A 19,316-nucleotide genomic window follows, 5' to 3' on the forward strand; every position below is an offset into this window, starting at 1 on the left:
GTATACATTTTAACAAAGGCGGCAGCTTTCATTGGTTACAGATTACGTGACTTCTCCCTGCATCCGAGTTTGGCGTCCGTTTTGAGCAGGCGGTCCATGAGCTGATGGTCGCAATTACCCACTGCTGTAATCACTTTTCCCTCAGTTACTGCTCAGTTCTGCTGAATTCACTTTTGGTGGCTCTTGTCCAGCCCATTAATCTTGGGACTGTCTTCCCTTTCCTTAAAACAACAGATTAGCCAAGCATACAGAATTCACAATGCAGTTGCTTAATCATAACTGTCCAGCTACAGCTACTGGTTAGCAACTCAAAAAAAAAAAAAAAAAAAAAAAAAACCACCAAACCTGCAAAGTTTGACACAAATCCTTGTTCAAATCTTGAGGGGCTTGGGATCAGGATGATGGGATGGTGGGATGATGTGATGCTGGGTCACACCAGGGTGGTGCATGGGGCAGCTGAGCACAGATAACCAGCACAGATAACACGGGGACCCCCAATGGAAGCGCCCAGACCAGTGAGAGAACACCAGAGCTGCCATGCAGGAATCACCCAGGAACCAGAAACAAATCAAAATGAGCAACGTCAAGCCACAGTCCCAAGGAATTAATTAAATTTTAATATTCCATTACTGCGATTAATATCCCACAGCCCTGTTGTGGTATCACACTCTAATCAGCACAAACACAGCATTCCATTAGAAAGCACAGTATTGTTACTTTGGCTGAAGTATTGTTTTCTAGTTTGCCTTTTTTCACTTGGGAGGGTTGGGGAGGTTTTAGGATTTTGCATTATCTGCTGTAGCATGTGACAAGCAAAGTGGCATTCCTTAATCAAAAGAAGACTCATCTGAAATACACTTCCATTCCACAGTCAAGGCAGTATCTCAGCAGAGCCTTAATGAAGTCAAATAGGTTTTGCATGCCCAGGATCTTAAACTATTTTTACAGTACAAACACTTAATTTGAGATAGCTCAGGTGGTCAGAGCATGGTGTTAATAATGCCAAGGTTGTGGCTTTGATCCCTCTATGAGCCATTCACTTAAGAGTTGAACTTGATGATCCATGTGGGTCTCTTTCAACTCAGAACATTCTGGGATTCTAATTATAAAATATTATAAAATTTTGTCATGGATTGAGCATTTAAAAATACATTCAGTGATTTCCAAAGCCCTAACACCCACAGACTTATACTTTCATTATTTCTAGTTATTGTTGCGAAGAACAACCTTTAGAACAATGGCCCACCACGTAGTGGTGGAATTTGCCTGCCCCTGAAGAGCTCATGCTGGATGAACCTGTCCTGAACAAAGGTCTCACTTAACCAGTGGCTGTGAAGGAAATAAGGTTTTTGAAATGTTACCAAGAACTGTTTCCTCAGTGTAATTTATACCAGAATAAAGGATCAAATAACACACAGAAGCTGGGTTTTTTATTAATGCTGAATGTGGCTGGTGAGCCAGAGAGGGGAGGTTTGCTCAGCCCTTTCATTGGCTGCAGTCCCTGTAAACAATAACTGATTCAAAGGCTGAGGCTTGAAGGGCTGCAATTTTCAAAATATTTGAAAAAAAGAAAATAAATTTAAGTCTGTAAGTCTGAATATAAGAACAATGAATGACTTCTGAAAAAGAGAAATTTGTGGATTTAAATTTTTTTAAAGGAGGTATTGGCTAGTAGAAAGGGAACCAGAGATTATAAATAAAAAAATCCAATCTTTTAAGAGTGTAAGAATCAGTTATATTCTTCGGCAATCAGATCAGAATACTCCCAAAAAACCAACAAATTGCTTGACTTAAACAGCACAGAAAAGCTGGGGCTGGAATAACCTCCCTTGTATTATCAGTCTCCTTGATTAGGAACAAGGGGCCAACACAAGTCAGGAGGAGAACCCACTGAAGGACAACTTGGGAATGTTATTTTTGCTACTTTCACTGTTCATGTTTCTCAAAAGAAAGTAAGGACGTTTGGAGAATCAATGCCTTACCCAGTCACTCTGTTGCCCATCTTTTTATCAAGGCAGCATTGTCTCAAATTTATTTTGAGTTTGGAATTATTTGAAATTTATTGTTTGAGTATGGAAAATGTTCATTGCTGCTGTTCTTTCTGGATTTAAATTCATGCCTACAGATACTGCCATAGCTTCCAAAAATGTTTCCTGAAAGCAAAGAAGGTTTAGTTGTGCATTTATCAGTGAAGTTGCATTCATGTACTAGTGATGTTTTAGCACTGACAAATCCAGAATTTCCAGAGGGGATGGACAAAATCCCGTTTATAATTGAAATGTCACCACTGCAGATTAACAGCTTGAGGCAAAGCACAGATTAATCACTCAAGACACATGGAGCAGAGTAAAGGGAAAAGCAAGTTATTCCCCTTTTCCTATTAACTAGTTTCTGACCTGATGGAGAAGCAATATTTCCATGCTTTCCTAGGCCCCTGGCTGTTTAGATAAGTTACAACTAGAACGTCAATTAAAGCTATTTTTTCTTACCTCACTGTCAAGTTAACTGCAACTGCACATTTATATCAATTCATTGCAAACCATAAATTAACTGTATTCGAGATTCCTACATACTGAGATTTTTCACTTTTTATTCTCACTTCCAGTATCAAAACCTGCCTCTGATCTCAGCTGCACCCTGATATGAACTTAGATTTAACTGCACTCTTCAGCTTTGCACAGGGGAACTCCTTCGAAAACAGTGATAGCCTAAATTCCAGGCTTCATTATCATCACATCATCTGAGACATGCCAAGCTAAAGAGCAGATAGACCAGACCTTTGCTATAAATTAGGATGACTGTATTGACAGCAGTCCAGCTAATCTGATTTATACCAGCTACATAATTTAATGGGATGTGGAAGGACTCACACCTTCACAAGAAGCCCATAGGCAACTACAAAGCTAACAATCCTTCTGCTTCCAGAAGTAGATTTTGGGCACCTAACTAGTTATTTTAAGTAGCAGGGCAGCCAAGTGTTTCCAAGCCCCAAGCAGGTATTTCACATTGGGGGATCAGCACAGGTGGGCCCAGCAGAAACAATGGGACAGGTAAGAGTCAGTGTAAATAGAGACTTAAGTAATGAACATGCAATAAACCACAGCAGCCCATGTTAGTACAGGCATTGTTAAGTCTGCCAGCACAATTATCCTTTTCCCAACAAGAAATCTTGTGGCTCTTTAATTGGCCTCAGAAACATTAAACACAGTTAGCTGGGTCAGATGCAAGCCAGCCTTTTTGCCAAGTAACCTGAGTCACCTGCACTGCTGCTAATGAGGTGGGAGATGTTTACAATGTTAAGCTCCAAGTAACACAACAATAACATATTAACACATCTCGTTAAAAAAATAAATAATCTCAGCCTGAGCACTAGACCTACCTGCTAGAACAAAATCTGAACAAAGGCAACGCTCTAAAGGTCATTCCCTTTCTACTCGGCATTGCAAGTACTCTTATCACAAAATCCCCAGCAATGTTTAACCAAGTACTGAGAATAAAAAATACCACAGGACCACAAATTAATAGATTAAGTTCCTGTTTTATTGAGATGGCATTGTAACACCAAAAGTGTTTTTCTTTCCCTAAATATGTGTTTATCTGTTGAAGCTATTTTTGCACATGATCTTGTGGTAAACATTATGTTTGTCCATACCTCCAAATGCAGTGGAAAGTCTTATTATTCACTCGGTAAGAATAAGAACTTGATGCTTAAAAGCAATGTATTGACGTGGGTGGTTCTTTACTGACTGTACTGTGGGCACCTGAAGGTAAGGCAGAACTTTGTTGCTGTGCAGGCTGCCCAGAGTGGTTGTGGAGTTGTGGAGTTTCCCTCACTGGAGACATTCCAGGACCATCTGAACACAGTTCTGTGCAATGTGACTTAGGGCAACCCTTGACCAGGGATGTTGGCCCAGATGACCCACTGTGGTCCCATCCAACCTAACCCACTCTGTGATTCTCTGAAGGCACTTACAAAGATTCAGCAAAATCCCTGTGAATGAGTTCCACAAAACAAAGCCCACAGCACAGTTGTTGCACAGAGACTAAAAATGTAGATTATTTAAGTATAGTAATTACTCCACAAACTCACTGGCTGATTTAATTTTTTGACATGTGCATATTCAATATGCCAGGTGTGGTACTGCATTAACCAGTTAAGGCCCTTTACAGAAAACTCATGAGGAACTGGTGCAGGATTCCATATAAAAGCACACACGAGCACACAAATAATGGGTAGGTAGAAGAAAAGAATTTAAATGATGGCTGAACTACACAATCTCAACTATACCATCAGTTTCATGGGCATTGGTCAATTTGCAGCTTCTATTTGATCATGTACTGAAAATACTCCTGTTTCCCTTCCATTGAATTCAGCAGATGTTTTGATTTCAATGGGTACTGAATCAGGCACTGTGGAATTGTATCTGGTTTTATATACTCTAGTTTTACAGATGTAATTTCCTTGACTCAATTAGGCTACCAGTGATTATGAAGTGCAGTACAAAGTTCTCATGAGATTTCTGCATGGAAGAGAAGTAAAGGATGCTTCTGAATAACAAATTATTTTTAGGATACTTTCCTCCTCTGCACAGACTTCAAGTCCACATTCATTCTCACAATAGTACCAGTCCTCTTTGGAGGGCTATCCTAACTACAGCCATTTGCAAGGCTTATTAAAGTTAACTTATGCACCCAGTAGAGTTTCTTGACAATGAATACCAAAGTAGTTTGTGTTCTAGTGCTCAAAAGCAAATATCTCAGAAGCAAGATGGTGTCATCCAGATAAAACTTTTCATTAACAACAGATTAACCACTTCTTTCACCCTGTACTTGATTCTTATCAAACTTCACTTACAGATAAGTACATCTTATTGATTAAAAGCAATCAAAGATAAACTCATTCCTCCTCAAACAATGCCTGAATTGGAAACTAATAAGGGACAAACCTTGCTCTTTTCAGCACCATCCTGCAACGACCAAAAATCTTCTTGCAGTGAAAAGTGAGTCAAAATCCTGTAGTTTTTAGGTGGAAAAATCAAGGCAGAAAAGTTATATAGCTTATACAATTTGTTTTAGAAACTGCTTGAAATTCCCACAGAATTCCTATATGCCTATTATGTCTCCTGGGAGAACAAATAACCACAGGCTGTTTTCACATCCCAGAACTGTAGCCTTCATAGCTCCATGGATAGAAAAGAGTCAGAAATGTAGTTAGTATAGAAGAGTAACACATGGGCCGGAGTTTATCTGTCTCTGTCACTTCAGCCTGCACCAGGAGTGGGTCACTCACATCCCCCAGAGCAGGATGACCCAAGGTGTGACTAGAGCACCTGCTTTATGGCTTTTTGGCTGTCAGTCTGAGCTCTGAGGAGGCAAGGATGAGAGGGAGGTCTTTTTCATGGGGTAATAGAGGATTTATTGATCTGGGGAATCTTGGGGGCAAAAGACAGAAAATGTAAGTGTGCAACAGCTGAAATATGGAGGCGATTCAAAGGGAGGGTACAAAACATCAGCTAATCAGAGATATCCTGGGGACGATAAAAGGCAGGGTTCACAAAATCATCTTCCAATTTGAGAGGTAGGGGAGGAAATTGGGTCATATGGACTAATGAAATGTCAAAATTTAGGAGATTTCACAAGTGGAATCCCAAGCATGTGGTAGGCCTAAAATAGGATTGACAGGAGCCTCGGGGTAGATTGACAACGTGGGGTGGGAGGGTTCGGGCAGGATGGTAATTTGGACCAAACCATCAACTTGGGCAACAACAGAACATACCATTAACAAGAAACACACTACAACAGAACAGAAGGATGCCAGGGGAAATGTGAGGGCAGATTTCAAAAGTTCATTTGTCTAAAATCTCTAACTGGTAAATATGTTCAGTCTCTTCTTAAACTTGCCTCTGCACATTGTCACTTCTAAAAGGGAATTTCAGAAATTCTTGGTAGGCAGGGATAGCAGAGCTGTGAAATGAACAATTCTTGACCCTCAATTTTGGAGGCTGGTTGTTTGCCCAGGAGAGATTCCAGTCCTATCAATGAGACAACCAACAGAGGGAGCAGCCTTCTAACAAAGCAAATTACAGCATTTTAGTTTACTTTCTGTAATTATATTCAAAGGAATATAATTTAATCCTCAGCAAGTGAAGACAGAGGAAAGGGGTTCTTAAATGCTACTTATGTCAGGTACAAAAAACACATACAGAACATCTGCTGCATTTAACTCCTCATGAGCAGCACAACTGAATTTGATACGCAGGAGCACAGTAACTTCTGTTTGACCACATTTACCATCCACAAAATGAAAAAAAACCGACAAAGAATGGTTCTGCAAAGGAGACTGGACAGCACCAAGCTCCTCACACCTGTAAAGCCAGATAAGTGAGTACTAAATCATAGACTCACAGGATACAAAGCTGGAAGGGACCTCAAGGATCAGCTGGTCCAACCTTTCCTGGCAAAAGCATGTGAAGTACAAGATATTTGGTATGAAACCTTCAGTGTTAACTTGGTTCAAGCCTTTAGAGACACTCAGGCAGAGTGCAGGATCAGAGATATTTGGTATATACCTTCCTACACACATTACCTAATTATATTTACCTAAAGACACAAGGAATAAAACGGGTATTTAGAATCCTATCAAGGAAATGTCAAGATGGACTACATGCAACCCAAGCTCACCCAACCTTCAGAGGGACGTGAACAACAGCTGGTCCCTTCCTTTGACATACTTGAACCCTTTAGGTCTGAAAACACAAGAAAGATCAGATAATAGGAAACATCTCAAGATCATTTTGAAAACTTTCATCATGGGATCCTTCACCCCATTAGCAAGGACACGATGAGAGCACCAGAAATAATCTTGCACCATCAGAAAGTCTTGTGCTCTGCTCACAACAGCCGTAACTGGGGCATGCTTTAAGGCTGTGCTTTCAAACAATAGAAATGTGTGTGCTCTTATCAAAAAATCTCACTAAAAAGTAAACAATTACTATTGATTCTACTAATACTTTCTGGAATCCAAATAATAGCAGCCACCTTGTTTCTATCTTTCTTTGTGTTATTTCATTTTCTAACAATAAAACAGTCACTTTCTTACACTCCAAGACTTACAATTTTTAAAATAAAAATTTTAAAGGCACTATAGAAAGCTAGAGAAAGGGGATTATCACAGTTACTTTGATTTTCCTTTTCAGTGCCAGTTAAAATCTACAGACATTTGTATTCTTTTTAACCTCCATGAACAGTGCTGAACATGTCTATAATTCAGCATACGAATATTATGAATAATATACCTCTAGTCTCAGGTGTGCAGTAAAACCCAATGTTACAGGAAGTGCATTCAGTCTGTTAACCATTGTGAGCACTTTTAATTATCTTTAAATCAACAATTATTCCTAAAAGGTCCTCCAAACAATTTTTAATAAAAAACTAATTTACTACACAGAAATTAATTAGTATGAGATAAAATTAGTTGCATCTTTTTAAATGAGATTTTGCAACCAAGGTCAAGGGCAGTAAACATCTACTTCAGGTTCTAAAAGCCACAGCTTTTGGATTATGAAGTATTCTCAAATTTTTTATTGCCTCAAGGAAATGAAGAATTGGTTCCATTGTGATGGAAAGAAAAGACTTAAGGGAAATAGGGCACTTCAGAATTCAGTGGATAATCAAGTGAAAACCACTCAGATGATGTTTTGATCAAGAATTTGTTCAATTAAAAAAGAACAAGTTTTGACACAAACCTAATCATGGCCATAAATTTTCAGAACCTATAGTGCTGTTCAGAGATACATGTGCCAGTGCTAGAAAATGGCTTGGCAGCTTAAACTCCTCAGCAACATAGTGCAACCCAAATGGAGATCTCTAACATTTCAGTCTCACTCCAATAGTGCCACCTGCTGCGTACTGGGAAAGTGTACAGGGCTCTGGAGCTTCAGGGAACTCAGTTTAAAGATTGACTGGATGATTTAAAAAGAAATCACATGGTGTGCATGCATGACAATAGGAATTTATTTTTATTTATGAGTAATACCTAAACAGCCAATACCTAAAAGGAAGTTGTTCCACTATCTTGTAAGAACAGAACCTGTGGGTAATCTGTTTTCAAGTTTATTCCAGTGGCATAATAAGGATTAACTACATCAGCTCACTACACATCAAAGTCACAATTAACCTCATGTACTTTCTGATGTCATGCAGATTAGAGCTGCAATTCATTTTATTAATCATATCCTGGTTGCAAATTATTCACAAAAAAACCCACACACACGTGTATATGCATATATATATGTGTATGTGTGTGTGTGTGTGTGTATACAGACACAGAGACATGCCTTGATGGCAAAGTGTACCTGCACATACACACACACAAACCCATACACACCTCCAGAGACTGATTCAATCACATCTCAAATCCTGTGGGCAGTTTTGGGCCTGTCACGACAAGAAAGACATTGCTGGAGTGTGTCCAGAGAAGAGCAACTGAGCTGGGAATGGGCCTGAAGTGGGGGCTCAGTCTGGAGAAAAAGAGGCTCAGGGGGGCCTTCTCACCCTCTACAACTCCCTGACAGGAGCTCATAGTGAGGTGGGGGTCAGTCTCTTCTACTGGGTAACAAGGATGAGAGGAAATGGCCTCACATTGCACCAGGAGAGGTTCAAAAAGGATTTTAGGAAAACTCTTTCATGGAAATGGTTATAAACCATTGAAATAGGCTGACCAGGGAAGTGGTGGAGGCACCATCCCCAGAAGTATTTACAAAACAGTTGGGGAATGACACCTGAGAACATGGTTTAATGGTGAACGTGGTGGTGCTGGGTTGACTTGCAGGTTTCTTCCAGCCTTAACAATTCTGAGAAGACTGTTCACAAGTTTTCCCTGAAAAGCAAACAAACTGCGATGTATATGGGACTGGCTGAGCTAATCCTGTTTACAGTTCCTATGTTCTGCTGTACCACCTGGACTCATTCCCTTTGTTTCACCAGCCATCTGGCTCCTTTACCTGGTTTTTGGCTCTGCAGCTTACCTGTGCTTGGGAGGAGTCTGACTCGTATAAACCATTCATGTGACTACATGTGATGGCTCTTCCGTGATCCTGAGGGAATGGCACAGCACAAATAATTAATAGTAATTTCTGATCTAATACGAACTCGTTACATGTTAAATGTTCTTCTAATGAGAAGTGAAGCTCACATCCCTGAAGACAGAGCTTATGTTTCAGGTTTAAGGATGCTATCCCAGTAATTCCTCCTGCCACACACAGGAAGGCTGCACAAGTCACTTTCACAGGAGGTCAGAGAGTCAAATAGTGTGACTGGAATTTTAAAAAGGTTGGGTAACTTTTATGACCATTAATAATGTTTGTATTGAATGCCAGCTCAAACTGTAATGAAGTTAATTGAATCTCCTGTCCCAATGTATAAGGCAACCGCCTGAAGGTCCAGAGGCAGACTCCATGTGACAGCAACTCAGAGCCCTGGACAAACAAGGCAATTGAGGCACTGCTTGCTAGTAGCAGGTGTTTGTCACTGCTGAAGGCAGAGTTTCAAAGTATATCTAACAAAGCCAATTGTTCTGTACATCAGAACAATTCTAACATGATATGTGCTTTTTCTGAGGTACAGAGAAGCCAACTTCAAGACTATCCACAGGGTTTGACAGAGTACTTACTGTGTTTACTGTTCTCTACCCTGCTAAGGCAGGAAAGGACTGAGCTGAGGTAGGTAACACAACTGTAAGACACAAGCATATTGGGAAGGCAGGAGTAATTATTGACAAGTCAGCTACAGCAGACTTACACACGTGAGCCTGCTAAGCCTTCCCAGAACTCTGTGCACTGCATATCTAGAGTCTTGTCACCTGCAGACACAGAACTTCCAAGGGGATTCCCAGGATCTGCAGGATTTCAGCCTGATTCAGTCACTCATTTACGATGCCACCCAAGGAACATGAAGGAACAAGTGAACTGTCTCAGCTCAGGCAACTGGGAAACTCAAGTGTGTTGAACAGTCTCGGCTGCAATGTGTCAAGCTCCTGACAAAAGTCTCCTCTGAAATCAGCCACTGCAGCACTTTGGGCACATCAGCAGATTTCTGCTATAAAATGCACACCAGCCTGCAACAAACTGAACTTTTACCCTTTCCCAAATAGGAAAGGGCCCAGAATTTCTGAAGCAGCAAGGAGGGTTGGTATATGACCTATATAGACCCTATATGTCTCACAATGAAGATGTTCAGTAATACCTAAAAGTTAGTCAGAAACTTGACTAAAACTTAAAATAGCAAAGAAGTCTTCCTAGTTATATGGGTCAACCTGCTGAGGGTTTACTACTTTCATTAGCTACAGAATATCGTGACTACATAATCTGTATTACCTTTGTAACTTTTTTAATCAATTGATACAACCTCTGCTCATTTCTGTTGTTGTTTAATGAGTCTTAGTAAATGGCATCTTTTTCTTATATATACATTTTATAATAACATATTGTTGTTTCTCAGTATTTTGTCAGAAAACAAAACTTGGAATCTATTACTCTGTTCCCTGACACCATCTAACAACACACTTTCCTTACCAGAATGTAACATATCTGTTACAGATATGTTACATACATACATGGTAACTGTTATTACCCTGTGTGCACACAGGGAATGTAACCCTTTCAACTATGCAGATGTAACTGTAGTAGCACAACTGATTTTTGTAGAGGGGATTTAACATCTTGCCTTGTGAAGAAGAGGTTGTGTGGAGACCTCATTGCAACCTTCCAGTATCTGAAGGGAGCCTACAGGGAAGATGGAGAGGGATTTTGCATCAGCATTTGTAGTGACAGGACAAGGAGTAATGGGTACAAATTGATAGAGGGGAAGTTTAGGCTGGATATTAGGAGGAAATTCTTTACTGTGAGGGTGGTGAGATATTGGAACAGGTTGCCCAGGAAGGCTGTGGATTCCTCAACCTTGGCAGTGATAAAGACCAGGTTGGACAATTCCTTGAGGAAGTGTCCCAGCCCATGGCATGGGGAGTTGGGACAAGATGGTCTTTAAGGTCCCTTTCAATCCTTAACATTCCATGATTCTATGAACTTCTCTTGTGCCACAGCAGCACCACAAACCTGTGCAAGTTTTCATAAGTGAGTGGTTATTACCAGTCTAACAGTTACAGTTTATGTCCTTCTAGACACAAACTCTTCTCAGCCAGAAAAATAAAATATCCCCTCACAAAGTATCTTGAAAAGAGACCAGTGGATAAAAAAAAAAGCCTACTGTCAAAGCAATAGGAATGCTATCCATTTCTAAGAGAAACTACCACTTTCTTTCACTCAAGGCAATTTCAAACCATTAATCTTCTGTACAATTCCACTGACTTTAACTCAGCGGGTTAGAGCTGATCTAATAACACCAAGGTTGTGGATTTGATCCCTGTATGGACCATTCACTTCAGACTTGATCACCTCAGTGGGTCCCTCAGAACTCACGATATTCTGTGATTCTGTGACCTCTGTTGTGCCTGATGGAGGATACTGCATCTGGAGATGTTTGCACAAACCTGTCTAAGCCTACACTTCCAGCTCACAGTTCCAAGAGTATCACAGGACCTGAAGCCCAGAAGATGGGAAAAAGCATCATGGAACCCATCGGTGTTTCCTCCGGCCATACATGGCACTGTCCATTGTGACAAGTGCCCGCCTGGCTCCCGTGTCCCCACACCCCAGGTTCCATTGGAACCCGCTGCTGCTGTGCCCACAGCACCCGGCCCAGCCGCTCCGGACCCTTCGCCTCAAGGACAGCGGCTCCTGCCTTGCTCCTGGGGAGGAGCTCAGGGAGCAGCTGGCTGGATCCCTGAGCATCCCCTGGAGGCTGTGCCCATCCCATGGGGTGCAGGTGGGTGCCCGGGGCTGCTGCAGGGCGATCCTAGCTCAGTGGGATGCTTTGGTGCCTCCACTCTCCCAGAGTGTCAGAGCTGTGCCCAGTGCCTTTCCTCCTTGTCTTTAGGAAAAATCAATGCTGCTTTCTTTATTAATCTGCATTTATTAGCCAACCATCCTGACAATTCTCTGCCCTTTCCATCAAGTTTGGGTTTCAAGCCTTATTTCTCTACTTGGTTTATGCCACACAAAAGGTAAATTGTCTGTAGAGGATGACATTTTAGTTACAAAAACTCTGTCTTGCATTAAAAGTGGCTCTTAGGAAATAACCCTGACTGTTTACTCAAACTAGTTTTGAGATAGTCCTTTTAAACTCTTACCAAAAATGTGTCACTGCATGAAAATGAGCAGATGCACAATTGTATCAAAACTGCAGTTTAACAGCAATTTTTTTTCACATACTAGTGTCTTGGGCCCTTGATGGACCTATTTCATGGACAAAAACTTGCAGTACACAGCCCCAGCAAAACTTTATACTTTACCTGATAGCCACACATTTTTCAAATTTTTGCCTCATTATGAGACAATACTGTTAAAAGTTCATTAAGTTTTAAAATTTAGCTTACCGTGCATTTTAAGAGTTTGCTCAGCTGTCATTAACAAAATTATTATTTCTGTAGTTTATTTCATTTTACAGAACAGCAGAAATCCTGAATGAATCAGAGTAAGGCATTCATGTCTCCAGTCTCCCTATTCCAAGTGTTACTGGCCCATATTTTTTTGACTGCACCCTGGCCTGAATACTTTTAACATATTATTTGAAAGGCAACAATAAGCACAAAAATATGAAAGCTTAATAAATACTCTCCTCCCATCCCACTGCCCCAAGAAACATCAGCAAGAATGTAACTGAAAGTTAAGGAAGAGAGAGTGGAGGGGGAAAGACACAAAATACATAGGAAAAAAGAAAAATATTTCCCAGGTGGAACTCCTGGCCTGGGGATGCCTCCACAACAGCATGCCTTTAAGAATTAGCATTGCTACATAAACCAGTATTACCCAGCTTTTTCTGCACTTGGCTGTGTTCAACGAGGGTTTGTACTTCACTGTTTTTTTTGGCAAAGGTTCATATGCTCACAACCTTAAGTAAACATTAAATCCAGCTATGCAGACCTGATTGTGAACTCTTGTATGCAGGAGCTCCGGGCACTCGGCATGAAAACAACCCAAGTGACATCCCCAGCTTCAGTGCAGAGCAGGCAACTCCTGACACAAGTCACCGTGCTTGGAAAAAAGTTACTCCTTCATTTAGGAAGATTTCAGATGCTTTGTACTTGATTTGCTTTTTTTTTGCCAGCACAATGAAGGAAATGTCCTGCTTCTGCTTGACTTTTTCTTCCTTGTTGGAACAGATGGTGAAGGTTTACAAATACGTGACTGGTATTTTTTCAGTGACTCATAGCTCAGAGTCACAGGTTTCAGAAGGTGACAAGAAGCTCACCAAGATGGATGTAAGCATACTTGAAGAGCAGTATGACCATATAAAACAGAAGCAAAAACTGCAACACATTATTGTATATAAAACAGGTATGCTTATATTTGTAGAAAAAAAATGCATATGTAATATAAAGATGATTTCTTTAAATCTTTAATAACACCTAGTTTGTTCTTTTTGTCTTCAGCTTCAAGAAAGGTAGAAGTAAATTCCTTTTCTGTCATTTTGGGGTTTTATTTGTTTTGCTGAAAGGTGGTTTTACATTTATATCAATAAGCTTCATGTCAGTGAAATATTATTATGTATTTGAAACAAATGAACATATTTGAGGTAAGGTTTTACAGGTTTTATATCAGTAAAATAAAGTTCTAAACATAAATAGCAAACCTTACAGTAACCATGTTCTTCATGTCTATGGTAAGTGTATTTGTGCAATGTTTTCTGTAATATTTCTGCTCTCTTGAATGCTTCCACCAGAACCATCAATTCTGGGTCACCTTTCCCTTTTTCCCATCTCTATCTGTGTAAAGAAAGACTACAGGAAGCAATGGCAAATATCAAGTAACAAGCACGAGTTGGGGTTTTGTTAAGAAATAACTCTAATTAAAAGTCATAGTGGGTAACTAAGATAAGCTTTGAGCAAAAGGTACTGTTTTGGAAGTATTATCAGTGCATATTGCTTGGAAAGTGTATAAATAGAAGTAAGAATATGTATCACTCATCTACCTGCCATGTCAAATTAATATTTATATAAATATAGATTTTATATAAGAAACATACAATTATTTTAAAGTTTTTAGTTAGACTACTGCTGACAATACCACACTGATACATTAGCTTTCCAAGTTAAAGTGATATTGAGAATACTAAGAAAACAATGAAATTGTCTTCTGAATTTAATTTTAATATAAAACCCATGCTTCGTTCACCTCTCATATTAGTATTTAGCTCAACAAATGTAGAACTTAGGTTATTTAATTCTTTACATTTTCCTCTACGTTTTTCAACAGTTCTAGAATTTGTCGGTGTCAGACTTCATGATTAAAACAATCAGAAAAAAAACATGTAAATATGAACTATACAATAGATTTGCCTCTTCAGTATTCTTTCATCCAAATGTTTTGAAATTCTCATGCTAAAAGAATTAAAATCTCTGTGAGGAAGAAAAAAAATATATACAAGCTTATTTTATCAGGTATCAAAAAACAACTAATTTGAAGACAAAACAGCCCATCTAATCAGTTATAGGAAAAATATGTGAGTTAAAGAAAGGGAGCAGAAGCCTTTATTCAGATTAATTCAAATGAAGTTTCAGATATAATGAATGTAATCAGAGCAGATTTTTTGCAAGGCCATTTGAAGATTAAAATATGTAAGAAAGTAGAACTGCACAGTTTCTGGGGAGTTTAAAATGTAGTAAGGTTAAAAATCCACATATGAATATTTTTATACATGTGCACATTCCCCAAAACATTCCCAAAACCACATACCCTGCTGCACTGAACTTCTATCTTCAAACAACCTGTGTGGAAAGAATTAATGTCACTGTTAGAAGCAGCTGGAATTTGGGTAATTTTTGTTATGCTGAGTATTCAAGGTCCTAAAAGTTTATCTTACATGTTCCTGTGGAAGCTGGGAAAACCTATTACATGGCTCAGCACTTTGCACCTGTTACATGCAACAGTTTTGAGGAATATGTGGAGCAGAAATAAACATTGCCATATCAGGACTGCCCTACATTACTCTGAAATTCCAGGTACTTCCAAAAGGCACTCCATGTATGTATCAGTGATTTGTACTGACAGCAAATTGTTTCCCTACCCAGAGGGTAAAATTATGGCTGTGCTGGGAAAGGGGTGCCAACAACAGCACCACCACACAAACTCCACACATACACACAAACCTCAAAGGCCAGACACACAAACCCTGATGGAAGGAGAGCACCTTCAGTCCCCCATGGTTTTAAAAGTCCCTGCCAAAGGTCTTTGTTCTTACCAGTAATACCCTGCTTTGCTCCTGCCTGGCAGAGCAGCTGTCCTTCCATGGAACCACAGGGATTTTGAGCACTGTAGGTTTGTTGCACCCAAGTTGGAACAGTAATTCCAAGTTTTCCAGAGGACTTTTAGCTTTGTATGTCACTTCCTGTCTGCAGGAGTCGTGAAATTGTGGACCTTTAGACAGAACTTAAGACCCTCTAACTTCTCTATTTTCTTGACAGAGGGGTTAGTAACAAAGAAGTCACCTGAAAATAACTTTGTTCTGTTTCTTCCCCAATACACACAGCCACATTCATGCTTCTGCCCACTCCTGATTATTTGAGAACAAAGACCATGACAAGATTTGAAAGGCACCAGTTAGGGAATAACACAGCAGTGTATTCATTACTTATTGGCTAAGAAGCTGAAAAACAGTATTTACTTTAGGAATTAAGTGGGAGTATTCGGCACATGCAGTCACAAAAGAATAAATACTGGGGCAGAAATCTCTTCCAAGTATTTCCCAAGCTAACTTGAGATAAGATTTTTTGCCACTCCAGAAACCTTAAATGTATCTATTAATGATGACAGCATATGGCTAGATGGTAAACAACTCTGCAACAAGTCAAAATAATACACAATTTACAAGGAGAAAAAAGAAAGACGGAAAAACAGAAAGAAAGATCTGTATAATTGCAGCTTTCTTGAGAAGCTTGGACAGTGCTGGAGGTGTGTTAATTCAACACCCAGTGGTTCAGGACTATCGCATTTCTATCCAAGGTCATTGCTCAATTTTGTGTGCTGCACCTGTAGCCAAGCAGGGAATTAAATCAACCTTGAACTAAAAACCAGTGCACACTATTCAAATTGGACTAGATTTGTCACTCTGAACTTTCTGATCACCTCAAGACAGAACATAGTTATTCTGATGACCAGTTCATAAGGTTCTAGATGTTCTGATGTTGCCTATCAATGTCAGTCCAGCCAAGAGCACAGTTAACATCACATGAACATGCAAAGGTGCTTCACCTCAGTCTCTCAGTTCCATTTTCTCCTGGTTTTTCTCTCACATACAGAGAATAAGCCTTGGTTTTCACAGCTTGGTGCTACACTGTGCTGTTCTGCAGAACACACAGGGCTCTGATTTGCACTCTTTTTGTAGCCAGCCAAACTCAGCTTTATTTCTTGGATGAGGTCCAGTCATAGCTTTGATTCTCACTGTTGCATGGTAGAGAATTGTGTGTTCTTATCTCTCTGAGTGGTGTCACCCTAAGAAATTCTGTTAACACACCTCACTGTACAGACGGATGCACAAACACACCTGTATCTCAAAGCTCTGCACGTGCCTCAGTCTCCTTTCTCCTCGTAACACGGCACGAGAACCAATGTGGCCTGACATGGCTCTCCCTCCCAGCCATGCTGCAAAACAGCTCTTATCAGATCAACCCTTCATGGCCAAGGAGCAGAAAAAGCTCTGTGATATTATGCTGGGGTTGTTGTTTCGGCAGTGGGAGCCAAAGGCAGCAGAGAAAGCCACTGCTTAGCAAAATCCCTGTTGTACAGGTTCATCTACTGCCAGTAAATCAGCTGGGTCTGACATCTCCTAACACTTATTTGTAAAGATGACACAAAAGGCAGCTATAAAGCAGAGGTTGTGCTGTTGGGTTTTTGTGCAGGCAGCATCCTACTCACACTAGCTTCATTTCAAATTCAGGATTACAATCCTTTTAAAACAGCTGTTCAGAGACACTCAAAATATAATCAGCAATCTTCTATGTTCACTTTTCTCTCTTTAATGTGTTTCAAAACTTGCACTACAACAGACACAGTCACTGTAAGTCAACCCTGTAAATAAAGCCAGCATTCTGCACAACCCCTATTTTAAGCTGTATTTGTACCAACTGAAGTATATTTCATTAGTGCCAATGGATTATCTTTACTGTAATAGATTAGTTTCTGTTCATTTTCAAGACACAGAAAACCAGTCATGTCCATAATTTGATGACTGCTACATGTAATCAAAGTAGCATTAGCATTTCTGTCCCTAATATCTTAAACATTTTTAAAAGTAACTTTCATAGTGCTTTAGAAATAAAGTTATAGAGGAATAAAAAAAAGGAGAGCAGAATCTCTCCAACTGTTACAGCTACTCTATACCTTTCACAGAGGAAGCAGATTCCTCTAAATTATCAGTCAGGCAACACTAGTGTGACAAGCTACTTACACAATTTATACTGACTGGAATAGTAAAACTGCAATAAAATATTAAAATACAAGCCTGTAATGTTCATGATCCCTCATTAAGAAAAGGAAGACATTCACAACTTGTTTCATCTGGAAATAGTCACAATATTATTAAGCTGTGAATACAAACTTCAAACAATATCAAACAGAACATTTTTGTCTTTCAAATTACAGCACTAGCCAACACACTGAGCAAGTCCCTACTCACCTTAAGAAGTTTTGCTTACAAGCAATTAATTACTGAAAGTCAATTCTCAATCTGTGCTGTTCATGAGTCTTAGAGTACCAGTCAGATCAATATTGGCTTGATGAATTTCCATTTTCATTTGACTAAAACTAGGATACCATTTATGCCCTCAGAACTGCAAAAGCAAGCATAAAGTAGCTCTACTCCTTAACCTGGCATCAAAAGAACTTGCACTACTCTCAGCCACTGAAAGAAAGAGCACAGCTAAAACTCATGTTAAAGCTTTTCAGATGAGTTTATGCTGCAGAAATCACACCCTTGATTTTTGCTACCATAGTAACATGCACAAATGCATTTCTCCTGCAGGTGGACATGAATATGTTCTGCCAGAATCAATGGTCAACCCTGTTCTAATTAATAAGAAAGTTAAAAGATCGAAGTCATATAGAGGAGATGTTCCTGTCAGAAAGGTTACACTGGACACAATCAACAGTGGCAACTCAGAAGACGACTTGCTATGGCGCATCCACCTGGGAACCCACTGCCTGGGGCAGGCCCCTGGACAAGGAGATTCCTGGGATCTTTCCCATGGCAACAGCACACCATGGAGTTTTGACAACCAGAGACTGATTTCAATGGGAAATGGCACACCACAGACCATGGAATCAGCAGGAGCAAGTGAACTGTCTCAGCTCAGGCAACTGGGAAACTCAAGTGTGTTGAACGGTCTCAGCAAAGAGAACAGCTGCAACATTTCAAGCTCCTGCCAAAAGCCTCCTCTGAAATCAGCCACTGCAGCACTTTGGGCACATCAGCAGATTTCTGCTATAAAATGCACACCAGCCTGCAACAAACTGAACTTTTACCCTTTCCCAAATAGGAAAGGGCCCAGAATTTCTGAAGCAGCAAGGAGGCTTGGTCTATATGTCTCACAATGAAGTGTATGGTCTATATGTCTCACAATTCTAGTAATACCTAGAAGTTAGTCAGAAACTTGACTAAAGCTTAAAATAGCAAAATAGTCTTTCTAGTTACACAGATCAATCTGCTGAGAGTCTACTTTTATTAGCCACAGAAGATTCTGACTATATAATCTTCAATATCTTCATAATTGTTAACATATGATTTCATTATTCACTTTCAAGCTATTCAAAATAATTTCTGATGTATTTTTTAAGTCAATTAATAAAATCTCTGCTCATTTCTATTGTTGTAATGAGACTTAGTAAATATAATTCCTTTCTGATACATAAATTTTATCATAATATATTTTTGGTTCCCATCTATCCTCACTGTTTCATTGGAAAACTAATGAGGTCTTCCCTTCTGCAAGATCTTTAGAGGGAGGAGATCTCTCTTGCAGGTGCTTTTCAATGACAAACAGGATCTATGCGTCACCCACTTCTGGCTGTAAGTGTTCAGACTTACAGGTCTCTTTTCCAAATGTAGGCTTCACAAAAATCAGAGATAGGAAATGTCTCCCCATTGCAAATGGGTAGACATGGGACATCATAATAACTGGGCTTTTTCTTCACAGTTCAGTATTTAAA

At 39.7% G+C, this 19,316-nt stretch overlaps 2 protein-coding genes across 2 annotated transcripts in view; one reads left to right on the forward strand and one right to left on the reverse strand.

Moving 5' to 3' along the window:
• Window positions 1-15,418, reverse strand: part of XYLB (xylulokinase) — a 96,428-nt gene extending 81,010 nt beyond the window's left edge. Inside the window, exons 1-2 of the mRNA XM_058833119.1 lie at window positions 15,355-15,418; window positions 14,850-14,881 (exon numbers count right to left, since the gene is read on the reverse strand). Of these exons, the coding sequence (XP_058689102.1) occupies window positions 14,850-14,881; window positions 15,355-15,403 (81 nt within the window). The 5' untranslated portion in view covers window positions 15,404-15,418. The remainder of the gene's footprint in view (window positions 1-14,849; window positions 14,882-15,354) is intronic.
• LOC131576412 (uncharacterized) lies at window positions 13,023-18,986 on the forward strand. The gene is given in 3 exon segments (XM_058833121.1): window positions 13,023-13,451; window positions 18,133-18,641; window positions 18,643-18,986. Coding segments are annotated over 3 exon segments (828 nt in total). The 5' UTR covers window positions 13,023-13,225; the 3' UTR covers window positions 18,736-18,986.
• Window positions 18,987-19,316: the final 330 nt, after the last annotated feature.

The sequence above is a fragment of the Poecile atricapillus genome, chromosome 2, assembly GCF_030490865.1.
Source record: "Poecile atricapillus isolate bPoeAtr1 chromosome 2, bPoeAtr1.hap1, whole genome shotgun sequence".
Lineage (NCBI taxonomy): Eukaryota > Metazoa > Chordata > Aves > Passeriformes > Paridae > Poecile > Poecile atricapillus.